This window comes from Lepisosteus oculatus, chromosome 15 (assembly GCF_040954835.1).
Source record: "Lepisosteus oculatus isolate fLepOcu1 chromosome 15, fLepOcu1.hap2, whole genome shotgun sequence".
In the NCBI taxonomy this organism is placed as follows: domain Eukaryota; kingdom Metazoa; phylum Chordata; class Actinopteri; order Semionotiformes; family Lepisosteidae; genus Lepisosteus; species Lepisosteus oculatus.
In genome coordinates, this window is record NC_090710.1 from 896,887 (window position 1) to 910,120 (window position 13,234).

General features: G+C 37.9%; 1 protein-coding gene across 2 annotated transcripts in view; it reads right to left on the bottom strand.

Moving 5' to 3' along the window:
- LOC102691159 (pyridoxal kinase) overlaps positions 1-9,726 on the bottom strand; it is a 112,385-nt gene extending 102,659 nt beyond the window's left edge. Inside the window, exons 1-3 of one of the 2 annotated variants that reach the window (XM_069178897.1) lie at positions 9,704-9,726; positions 8,930-9,043; positions 6,658-6,712 (exon numbers count right to left, since the gene is read on the bottom strand). In XM_069178897.1, the coding sequence (XP_069034998.1) occupies positions 6,658-6,712; positions 8,930-9,010 (136 nt within the window). In that variant the 5' untranslated portion in view covers positions 9,011-9,043; positions 9,704-9,726. Of the gene's footprint in view, positions 1-6,657; positions 6,713-8,929; positions 9,044-9,153; positions 9,233-9,703 lie in introns of those variants that run through there. The other variant, XM_069178896.1, reaches the window with a different exon arrangement.
- Between the last annotated feature and the right edge of the window lie 3,508 nt (positions 9,727-13,234).

Sequence of the window (13,234 nt, forward strand, 5' to 3'; positions counted from 1 at the left end):
TCAACAACTCATCTTCTGAGGTCCTCTGAAATCTCTTTTGATCAGGCCATATTGCACTTCAACAAAACTCTGTTGTGAAGAGCAGATAACCACAATTGTGTGATTTTTTATACGGCAGGGCACGTCAAACCCACACCTGAATTGATTGGAACACGTGACTCATTGATTGGAATACCTGACAATTACCCTCTTTTTAAGATGTCATTATCCTAGAGGTTCACATACTTTTTCCATCAATGACCTTGATTGTTTAAACCATTTGTTCAATAAATCTATGGCAATGTAAAATGTTGAGTGCGTTGTTTGTTAAATAAGGCCTTATTTATTATTATGACTTAAGAGCCATTAATGCAGATATCCAGATAATTCCAAAGGGTTCAAACTTTTCTCACACCTGTAGCTATTCCTGTCATCATCATGGGTAGCCTAGATCTTTGATGAATGCTATATTATCAAACTAGTTGTTTTGGTCAGGATAATATTACTTTGTTGGAATAATAAGACAGATAGTTAGCTCCTGAGCTTGCACAGTAATTTAGTAATTATCCTGCAGGGAAACTAAGCTAGCGGTCAGATAATTGTGGTGATGGGGGGGGGGGAACAATAACATGCTGTATAACATTAACCTGGCCTGAGCTGTTCCTGTAGAGAATCCCTGCATTATAGATGTAGCCATCTAGAATGTGCTAGATGTCAGTAGGTGTATCCTGGCTGGTATCATGATGTCACAGAGAACTTTATGTTACTGTTTTTTTTTTGATAATCTGATGAAGCACTGCACTACCTTATAAAACTGCCAGATGGCACCATAGCTGTGTCTGGTTGTCAGACAGATCCAAACACTATTAAATCAGTATTAAATACTTATTGTTAATGTACTTTCCTGTACTTTCCTGCACTAATCATACTTTATGCATACTAGCGTCAATTTAATGAAATACAATGATTACATTGTTCAGACAGGATGTTGTTACTATGTTGCTAACAAATGAAATAGGTCACAATATTGTATAACAATAATAGAATTATCATTTGATTATTTACATATAGCATATAGAATTACAAGTAACTTTGTCTAAACAATATTTAGAAAACATTTAGATCAACATGTTTAACTTGTTAATATTGCGATTTGGTGTTACAATGTTGAGGTATGCAACACTATTTTTTATGACTGCTTAAAGAACAATGGTAATTATCCTAAATAAATGGCACTAACAATGTAGATGATGTACAGTATGGATATCTGGATATTCATAGAATTCAATAGCAAGTCCCGAATTGTTTAATTCATGTGGCAAATTAAACCCTACAGTACAGGTTTGCTTGGTGGGGAGACATTTGTGTTCCAATTTTAACAGACTCTTTAAAAATAAAAAAAAGCTTAACAAAATTCATAAATGCCACTCACAAAATCCAAAAGTAATGTAAATATTTGTCTTTGATGGGACTCGCAGAGGTAAAGAAGTCTATTATCACCACAGAGAAAAAAAGTATTGTTTAAACAAGATAACATTGTGTTTAAACACAATAATTAATTTTATAAATGATATTTTCCCAATATATTTATATTTGAAATATATGTAATAATATTACCCCCAGCAATGTTTTTGCATTTTCACTGATAAAACATATCACACTCCTCCTTTGTGCAAATTAGTCCAACACCCTGTCATTGAGCATTCCCAGGTTAAAAGCATGATATTTTCACCATTTTTGTGAAAGCAAAGGTTTTGCAAACGTTTTGTATTTTTGATGTGAAACTGCAGAAACATACATACAGATCCAGACATTCACCCTGCAACTCACAATTGGCAGCCCACTGAAGCTAAGCAAGTGTGAGCCTGGTTAGTACCTGGATAGGAGACCTCCTGGGAAAAACTAAGGTTGCTGCTGGAAGAGGTATTAGTGGGGCCTGTTTTTCTTACTCTGGCCCTGGGCAACTTGACATCATTGAGGCAATATTGAATTCTGAGAAATATCAAGGAATTCTTGAGAAGAATGTCAGGCCATCAGTTCAAAAACTCAAGCTGGGCACAAAGTGGATGTTTCAACAAGACAACGATCCTAAACATTCAAGTCCACTAAAGAATGGCTTAGGAAGCAGAGGTTCTGTGTTCCGGAATGGCCAACCCTGACCTGAATCTTACTGAAGTGCTGTGGCAGGACCTCAAGAGTTCAAGCAAGGCTGTTCATGCAAGAAATCCTTCAAACCTTACAGAGCTGGGGGAGTGTTGTCAAGAGGAGTGAGAAAAAATCCCTCAAGCAAGATGTCAGAGGTTATAGGAGGTGACTGCGTGAAGTTATTGCTTCTAAAGGAGGTGCCACAAGTTACTGACTGAAATTTCATTTACTTTTGCACACAAGAATATGTGGTGATTTGTTAAATATCAAATAATCTGAGTTCAAATCCTTTTTATGTGTGGGAAGTCTTCATTTAGGATATTCATTCTATATATTCATTAAGAGTTTCATTTAATATCTCTATAAAAGTGGTTCTCAAACTATGGTATGCGTACCACTTGTGGATCGCCACCAGCTAGTATGCCATATGACCCTGGAACTTTGTTGTGTGCACTGAAAAATCGGGACAGGTTTTCATATTTTCTTTTTAATACGTGTTGAACACGCAGCCCACGTACTACAATACAGCACGCGCTAATACTTGGACACAAGTGGACACAAGAGCTACAATGTAATTCCATACCATTCTATAGGAATGCGTGCTACGAAAGTAAGAGACCAATTGTATTTAAAATTGTATTTGTATCTCCAGCAAATAAGGAGGTAGGAGAATGTGCGTGATTTTGGAACACCGCCAATCTTGTAAGTACAGGAAAGCATAGAAATGCATGCTACGAACGAATGCGGCCAATTGTATTTTAAAAAACGTATCTCCAGCAAATAGGGAGGTAGGAGAATGTGTGTGATTTTGGAACAATGCCTATGTTGTAAGCACAGGAAACCATAGAAATGCGTACCGTGAACGTTGGCAATCTCGTGACCACAGGAAAGCGTGATAGATAACAGAAAAATATTTAAGAACTGTTCTAGGTTAATTTGAGAAAAATACACCAAGCGTCTCTGTGTTTCGCTCCCATGCCCATGAAATAACTTTTATTAACTTCTGAGACGGACTTCTGAAACAGAAACGGGGGAAAAATGCAAGTTTGCGGATTGCTAAAGCAGGTAAGCTCCACACTACTTGTGAAGAACCTTATTTACTGTTGGCAAAAGAGCTGACACGTATTATGTGTGGAGAAAAAGCTGTTAAGCAGCTCAACCTGCTGCCCCCTTTGAATGACACAGTCACTCATAGAATTAATTGATATGGCAGATGATGTCAAAAGTACGCTTATAGAACGCTCCAAGATGAGGAGATGCTTTTCACTGCAATTAGATGAGTCTGTAAGATGCCTTTGATTTGGCCAATTTGCTCATTTACGTTAGATACAAGTTTGAGGGTATGTGCCATGAGGACTTTCTGTTCTATGAGCCACTACCAACAGAAACTACAGGAGAGCACATATGTCAGCTTCTGAATGAATGTAGTTGCACAAATTAGAGAGGTTGCTCCAGATATGAAGTGGACACACTGCAGCATCCACCACGAGGCCTTGGCAGTCAAGAAAATGCCTGACAAATTTAAAATCTGTTAGACTCGTGTGAGTCATATCAATTGTGAATTGTATCAAGGCTCGACCAATGAATTCACATCGGCTTTGCTCGACTAAACAGGCTCACCCCTCTCACTGAAATGGTGCTTTTTTATTGTTTAATTATTGTTGTTCCTGTTGTCATTCTATAACAAGAAGCCACCTTGAAAGGCACTATATCAAATAAAGTTTATTATAATATTTATTATATGTGTATATGAGTGTGTGCACGCACGTGCATTCATGTTGGTCATTGAGATTTTCTGGGGTTCCTATGAGAAGATGACTTGTAGGTGATACTTGGATGCTTTGGTTTGATCAGGGGTGGCACTACTGAAAATTATTTAAATCACAAAAATGTTACAACTATTTGTCAAGTTATAGACTAATAAAGAGACAAAATGTCTGTCTAACTTGATAGTTTTGAAAGTCTCCAACACACAGAACTTCATAACATTAAAATAAGCTGGATGTCAATTTTACATAGTAAATAAAACCTTTATTTTTGTCATTCTTCTATACCCAGATTCTGACATTTTGACAACACACGTTCAACAGAGAAGACTAACTTTCTCTACAGTTGTCCTTTTCAATGGGTTTAACTATTATACCTTTCCCAAGACCTCAAGAAAGTAGGGATGTTTTAAAAAGCAAAATAAAAGCTTATTATTATATATGTTGTGAATGCGACAGCAACAAGTAATTATGAAACAAGATTTTGATCATGAAAAATATATTTCACACATACTGTAATGTAATGACATTACAGTACGATACCGTAGGTTTTATTTACTCTATATACAGTATGTTTATACACACAGTATACTGATCATTCTGAAGTTCATAGACTCACACACTATTGTTTTGGCATATCTATTAAATTAATTACTTCATGTACTTTGTGTGTGTGGCACATTGGGAATTGTAATCTTTGTTTATGTATTCAATTGACGTGGCCGACGTTTTCAAACTATAATATACGCTGTGAAGGAAATATTTTCCATTTTTAAGAGACCATACCATCTCATAATAAAAATGAAGTTCGACCACCTTTAATCGCACAAAAGAAATTGCTGTAAAAAGTAGTGTTTATGTTGCTTTTATCTCAACATGTATAACATCTGATATGCTGTGGTCCTGAGGTTTTAGGGCCGTGGTAAAGGGCAATCCAAGCTCCAAGCACAGGCTCCCTTGGGAGTCTTCAGAAATGCTATTGAGAGATGATGAAGTAATAAAGCAGGCTAATATATAGAAGTAATTCCTTATACTTATATAGTGCTTTTCTGGACACTCCACTCAAAGCACTTAACAGGTAACGGGGACTCCCCTCAACCACCACCAATGTGTAGCCCCACCTGGACGACGTGACAGCGGCCATAGTGCACCAGTACCCTCACCACACACCAGCTATCAGTGGGGAGGAGAACAGAGTGATGAAGCAAATTGGTAGATGGGGATTCATAGGAGGCCATGATTGGTAAAGGCCAATGGGAAATGTTTCCCGGGGTTACACCCCTACTCTTTTCGAGAAACATCTGGGATTTCTAATGAGCACACAGAGCCAGGACCTCTGTTAGTCCTTGTCACTATACTGGGGCATTAGAACCCACACAGACCACAGGGTGAGCACCTCTAACTGGCCTCATATAACACCTCTTCCAGCAGCAACCTTGGTTTTTCCCAGGAGGTCTCTCATCCATGCTCACAGTGGGTTGCCAGTTGTGATTTGCAGGGTGATATAGCTGTATTGTAAAAACATAATTCTACCACTTCAGAAGTATCGCCAAACTATGTGCAATGTTGTGTTGACAAGCTTTTCAGCAAGTCAGAATCCTGACAAGGTTGTGTGCAAGTGCTAACATTATTCCTATCCTGGACTCTGATCTGTCTTCCTTTTAGGTTTTGTGTCGACTTTTACATTCTCAGGCTCACCTGACTTGACACTTCATTACCTGTCTGATTTATTATCTTCCTACTCCCCACTCCACAGCCTTCATTTCTCTGACTCAGGTCTCCTGTCTGTTCTATAGGTGGCAGGGCCTTCACTTCATTCTGTGTCTGCCCCTTTACATTCCTACTGCATTCCAAAATCTTGTTGTAATTTTTAAGTCTCCTATCTCCTCTCCTTGTGTTTTTTTTCCTTGAAGCTTAAAACCCTGAACCAACCATCTGGACCACTAACTCCTCTGCAATCCCACCCCCCACACTATCTAAGCTAGATGTCTGGAAATCACTAAGAAGAGTGAACACACAAAAAGATGCTGGCCGGATACTCAGAACATGTGCCTGGCAGATAGCTGATGCCTTGGCCCAGGCTATTGTACCTAGCTGCTTCAAAACAACCACCATCGTACCAGTACCAAAATAATCTGCCCCCACATGCCTGAGCAACTACCGCCCTATTGCACTCACCCCCATCATAATGAAGTGCTTTGAAAAACTACTTATACTACACATTAAGACCAGCATCCCAAAAACAATTGACCCTCACCAGTTTGCTTATCGCACAAACCGCTCCACGGAAGATGCAATCTCTACAGCTTTACACACCAAACTAACCCACCTGGATAAAAAGAACACCTATTATACCAACTGCTCAGGATCATTCTAGGATAAAACTTTACAATTTGGAGGTTATTATTATTAGGCAGAATATAATCCTGTGTTCAATAATGTCTTGTAAAGACTTGAACTCTTACAATTATTTGCAATCTTTATGTATCACTAACATTATGAAACTGAATTTTCAACCATGTGTAGTTACCAGGTTCCCACATCTCATGCAAGCAACAAGAGTTGACCAAATGGACAATTACTGATGCGGTGAATGGGCTGTTGTTGCAAATAAACATTTTTTTTATATATTAATATATAAAAAAGATATAGATATATTGATATCTATATAAAAGGGAGATAACAGAACATAAAGTATGATGTTGCAAACCATATGAATTAAATGCAAGCCAGAAAAAAAGAATTACTTCACATAGTGACATTGTACCTGTATGGTTGGAGAACTGCACAGAGTTAATGGAGTCCACTTCAAACCCCAGCACCTCGGGGAATAAACAGACACAACGAAAGACTGTGTTAGACAGCAGGGTAAGGAGGAAAGCGCAAGTCTTGAACGTTGTAACCAACCATATAACCATCATGGGCTTTCCTTTTATTTCACAATAAAACATGTGTTTTAACGTATTTGACCAACAAATGTCTCTCACCCATTTGCCACCATGTTAAGAATCTGGGACACAGCTGGCTGGTGACATGGCCCAGACTTAAACCCTTTTTAGTGTGTGTGGCTTGTATCAGAGATTGATTTAAAAAAAGCACTTAAAGCATATAAATCACACACCGTAGTAGTTTCACCTGTTAAAGAATAAAGAGATACAATTACTTTTGTTAAAATACTCAAGACATTATTGTAAGAAAGGGGAAGGAGACGCTTGACCATGTATGTTAAGTGCTGATGCCTGTATGCTCATTTTAATGTAAACTATTGTAGTTCTTCACCTCTAATATCTTCCCTTACTAATTTCTGTGATTCCTACTGCATTATAGTTACCTGCTGATGGTGTAGTTGTGTTTGTATTTTGATTCCAACACCCCTGTCATTTAAGCATTTACATTTAATGATCTGTTTCTACAAAAGTTTGTTTTTTCCTTGGGTCTGTTTTTAATTTTAACCCACAAGCATCTGCATACAATTTAAATGCATTTGAATGTAGTTTTCTAACATGGACAGCAACAACTGATTTTTATCCGACTTTGTTAGGAACCTGTCTGCTCACTGGACAATGTCAGTAACCTTTGTTCCAGGAAAACAGCATACTGTTATCAGCTCAGGGTCCTTGATGCATATCTCATCTGCAGTGTCTCTGATAAGAGTTTTTAACAACCACCTTTTCTCTTTTACTTCTGTTGTTGGTTCACTTTTTGGAAAATGTGTATAATTTGACTTAAGATACTTTTGATACTTTGCAGCTATTGTTATTTCTGCAACAACCTTATTCCAAAAACACAATTTGAACTTTTTCCCTGAAATGTACAACACTCAGTTAAAAGGAAACTGCAGGCTACTATACAGCACTTCATCTCAATGACAATAGCAAAAAAAAATGCCACTTATATTTCAGAAAGTGCCTTCACATAGGACAGGAGACATTAAATATAATAGACATTCTTATAGCAGCTGCGCACACTAGAACAATTGTTGATGATGGAAAAATTATAAGAATTAAGCCTGGAGACTAACGACCAGTACCCTCGAATCTTTTATTACCAAGAAGTCAGGAACACAGTTTTGTAAGACAACAAAGATTCTCTGAAACTCAAAATGTGCTAACACGAATATTAACAATGTCGAGGATGATGCTCGCAATCATATTATGTAATAATGAAACCAGATGCTAATAATAAAAATATACCCTACTTTTCACTGACTCTGGGCTACCTCATGTTATTTTAGCAAAGGCGGTCCACAACTATTGATAAAATAAGCTGCGAAACTGCTCTTTTTAGTAAAACCCTCGAAACGTCTGATCGCTGGTTCGTCGACATTCAGCATGACGTCTCAGGAAATGGTGAAGCTGTCTTTCTAAAAATTAAAAAGCAGCTACGTAGACTGAATAGCTAGTTATATTTACCACCTTCTTAGACAGGCTCTGCGAGTGTTTTTATTTTTGACGTCTTAAAGAGCCCTTGAGTGCCGTCTCTTTTACTGATCTGTGTCCGTCTGCAGGAGTGACAGTGACAGAGCTTGGTAGAACATGATGTAGTAATTATGTTGCACGTACAGTACCTCTGGCGGACAGGTATCAACATGAATTGTGTGAGCTAGGGCACTGAGGCAGGATACATTATTTGAAACAATTATGAAATATGAAATTTAGTTTTTACATTCTAGTTAAAGTGCTGAGAGTAACTTTTCGCTTGATGTTAATCTCAGCAGGCAATTCAGAGATCTCTACCACCCACCGCTTTTGTAAAACTGAGATTGCTGCAGTAATGGCATCTGTAGGTTTTAAAATAAAATATTCCCAAAACTCACCCGTGTACGGTTAAGATGCCCAGGCTGTAATTGCACTGTATACAATTTGCATTCACAGCCATAAGACGGCTAAAGGGTAGTTAACCATGTGACCTTTACTTACCCACTCCAAAACGTGTTTTCTCTTCTTCGAGTACTGGTGTGCTTCACAGAGACATTCATATAATGAAAATAAAATACTGTAATATCAAAGGAAAGAAAAGCAAAAAAAAATAGCACTTACTTGCAACGGGAAAGAAGCAGATTTGTTACCAACGTATCCTCTGACAACATGACTCTGAATCGATAGCACCCTGCATTCCATTTCGTGCGTATAGTCTTAAGGATGTACTAAATCCTGTATGTGTACAGTGCGTAATAAGAAAACAAAAATATATTCAGAAAATAGACTGCAAATAACAAAATACAAAAACAGAGACAGGACTGAAGGACAAGCCACACACTCACACATTGACTCGACAGACCGGAATTCAGGCGATTAAAGTGGGCACCTAAGCGCTCTGACATCACAAGGATAATAATTAACCGGTATAGACGTGACACAAATTTCAGATTGCTTTCATTTCGTTTGTGTATGTTTATTTATACCATTCCTAATATTATTTACTTTAATTTAGACAGTGGAGAAAACGAAAAATAGCATTAAGAGATAAGTAAACTGAATGGACTCGCCTATTCAGTCCAATGTTACAATGTATCTCTTGCGTGTGTATTTGTGTTGCTGTGATTATAGCGTTTAATCAGTAAACCAGTATACTGGAACATGTAAAAGGCAGTACAAGTTAAATAATATAATTTGAAAAATATTATTACTAATATATAATATTATCAGCCAATATCAATTATGTTTCAGTCCTTTCGAATTGCATTGCGCAAAATTAAAAGGTTTAAAACCGAAAAATGTGAGATTTAACTAAATATTGGTAAAAGCTTCAAAATGTTTTATTATTATTGATTCTAGATATTATCTGCATCCTTCCATAAGATGGACAGCTACCGGTAAGAAACAGCGAGGATTGGGGCGGAGAAAGGGTCCATCATCTCTCGGGTCGCGCTGTGGAAACCCTCTATCTGAAAATGCTCTGGCTTCTGACTCAAACAAGCAACGAATGGGGAAGCGCACTATGTGTATATACAGGAACATGAGAGAAACTAAATGGATTTACAGTATAAGGCTGCAAGTGGACGGTTAAATGTTATTAGCAACATAAAGTAAAAACCTTCAATGTGAATTAGTGTTATTTGTTTATAGATAGGAATTCGTTTAAAATGTCATAGTTTTTAAAGAATTACGACAGGGCTGTATAGTTGCAGGTTTTGGTCTCGCTTGTTTTACTCCATCTCTTGGGGCTTCCTTTTTGACGTCAGGAAAAAAATAACTGCTTTTAGTAAGTCTCATCGAGTACGACCTCGTCTTTGCTCTGTTCTGTGCCCTGTATTGGCCAATTAAGAAAACAACAGGAATAACAAAATATTTAGGAGAAACAAACGTTTGACCACAGAAATAAGTGTCATAGGTATCTAGACATACAGTATAATGAAAATTATTTCAACTCCTCAAATGTTTTTATTCGTGAATGTATGAATATGTATTATAATTGACCAAATAAATACAAATTAGAGATGGAATGGATTTATGTTACTATACTGCCTGGATAGCACAGGGTTGTCAAGAGACTATCAAAGATGAGTACAATCTTTGCAGGTTCTGAGCTCTGTATTGCTAGCTGTGGAAAATTGAGTCTTACTACACAAACAGAATAATTTGTATATAATTCCAAGCACAGGCCCAGAAGATTATTCAAGATAGACTTTCATCAGCATTATGCAATGTATAACTACATTATATGTATTTAATATTTAATGTACAAGCTGATGGAAAAAATAAATACAATTGAAAAGCTCTTTCTTTGCCATTTTCATGTTGAACCTAAAGCCATTAAAGAAAATAATTGTATCAGTGTTTCAATTCTATAGGTGATATAGCATAGGGCCAAAATGAGCACAGGCAGGGGAAGTAATAGAACAATTGGTGATGGTGGAGACATAATTCAAATTGATTGACAACAGTAATTCCTCAAATGTATAAGCAATCTTCCAAGGGGGAAGCCACTGCAGTAGCAGATTGTCTATACAGCAGATCAGGTGAAGAAGTAAGAACTTGCTTCACCAGTTGATGTAAAGAGGAACATTAGGTAGACCCAAGTGGAATTTGTATGTACAGTGCCCTGGGATCTATTCACTACAACACCCATCAGTTTTCTAAGGATTTGCCATGCCAGCAGCTAATTTTAAATGTGCATGGTTCTCTATGTTGTTAAATTCACATTACATAATAAATTTGAAGTGTTTTGAAAAAGAGCTAATTTCAAGTTTGTTTTCAAATCCCTTTATGTGGAAATCTCCTTTTTAAGATCCCTAAGCAGACAAATGTTTGATGAGTAACCTGAACCTGAAGGCGGACATCTGGAAACCCTCTGGCAAGTTGAGCAGGTATTATCTCAGATAATATCAGGTTGTGTACTGTGCATTCTGGTCATGGTGAGAAAAACACTGTGACGACACCACACATCTGAACAAATATATGATCTTATAGACCAAAATGATCACTCTGCTTAAACTTTCATCTGTCATTTGCAGCCATTTATATATTCCAGGTTGACCATCAACCTCTGACTGTTCTGTCTTTGAGAACTTGATTGTCAGAATCGTATGCTGATTATTAATCATATTTTTCCTGTGAGATGGGTCACTGAGTTTTAGAAGGAACTGCTAAGATTCAGAAACTTTCTTTAAAATGTATTTTTTTTACTGTGCATAAATAGATCTCCCAACTCTTGTGGAGACCTGAAAGACCTTTAGGAATGCATTTCAATTGAATGCTCATTTCCTTAATTGAACTTAATTGGATTAATTTGTCAAGATTAACATTATCTTTTGCAACTATGAAGGGGCTACTCAGACTTATGTCATGAAATTTTACATTGTTACACCAACCACTCTATCTGCTAATTAGTGTTAATATAACGTGGTGCTTGCTACACCAAATCCTGCAATTAAATGCCTTTTTTAGTTTCTTTATGATCAAATCAATTAGATCTATTGTAGAGGCGAGGCTTAATAATAAGGCAAAACTAAGTGTTTCTGAGCTTCCCAAATGAGGCCCCATTTCTCTGTTCATCTCTGTGGTGCAGCCACAGAGAAACCATTCATGCAAGATGTTTTCTTTTGATAAGGACAGCTCCCAAAGGGGGATGAACTTAGCTAAGCCTGGCTATCGTGATCAATGGTCATCCATTGGTGCCTATCTGTCTAGGGAGTGCCAGTTGGACATCTGGACTGCATTCCTAAGTGTCAGGAGTAAGCGACTCATATCTCACCTTGATCAACCAATCAGGGACTGGTAGGGCCGAGTAACCCACGTGGGACTCTGATGCCCATGGAACTTTCAGCCAATCAATGAGCTGAAGTTCCTCCAGGTAAAAACAGGCAACACAGAGAGCCTGAGAGATTCAGATTCAGATTCAGAACAAGATTCAACAATTCTAAAGGGAATTCAAAGGAGAATCCCAAGGGCAGGACATTCTCGCAGCGCGCCTCCTGACCATCCTGAGACTCAGCCCGGACAACCACGGAACGGCCAGTGTGTCCGAGTGCCAGAACTTTCCTTTGTTCTAAGAGTCTAGAGTTGAGGTTGCCAGAGAGTAACCAGCAGCAGGCCTCGTGAACAGGTCGGAACTGTGGACAGCTGCATTACTATTCAGAACTAGCTCTTCATCAGGAACGAACCGGTCCTCTTCCTGACTTGCTGGGACCCACAGTCATCTTTTCTCCTGTGGACAAACTTTGCTAGTTAAAGCCAACAATGAGCATCAGCAGCGCACCGTCGCAAGCCACACAGCACAGCCTGGCACGGAGCCAGAGAGTGCGGATTGGACAGCAACAGCCTGCAACTGTTTCTTTGAGTCCGCAGGAGATCTGAATCCCCAGAGATTGGATGAGTATTCAACTTCAATGCATTACAGCTCGAGAATTCAATTGTTATCCAAACCAGTTGATATCAATTTAATTCCTAAGAGTTATGTACTTGTTTTGAGTATCTAATGTAGAAGTTATAACCAAGTTCATTTATGAAACGGTCTTAATGAATGATATACTGAACGTATGTCCTCTTGATATGTATAACTCTTTGTAACTGACCGAATATACCTTTTGTATTCTGATAACCCTCTCGATAAGATCTGTTAGGTTTATATGCATATTCTATGTATTAATAAATGTATCCTCGTGTATTAGTACCTGTGTGTGTGCGTTGTTTGAGTTATATCGCATGGTTGGATTCTAAAGCCACCAAAAGAATCAATTTTGTGATTTACTGCTACAATTAATAATTGTCTCAGTAAATGCCCAAACCCTACAGAACTGGTGCCTTCAGAGAGCCACTATGATTACATATTTAGCGTCCCTGAACCGGTTTTCCCTACATTATTTGGCGTCCCTGGCACAGGCGTGGCAAGACTGAAATGAG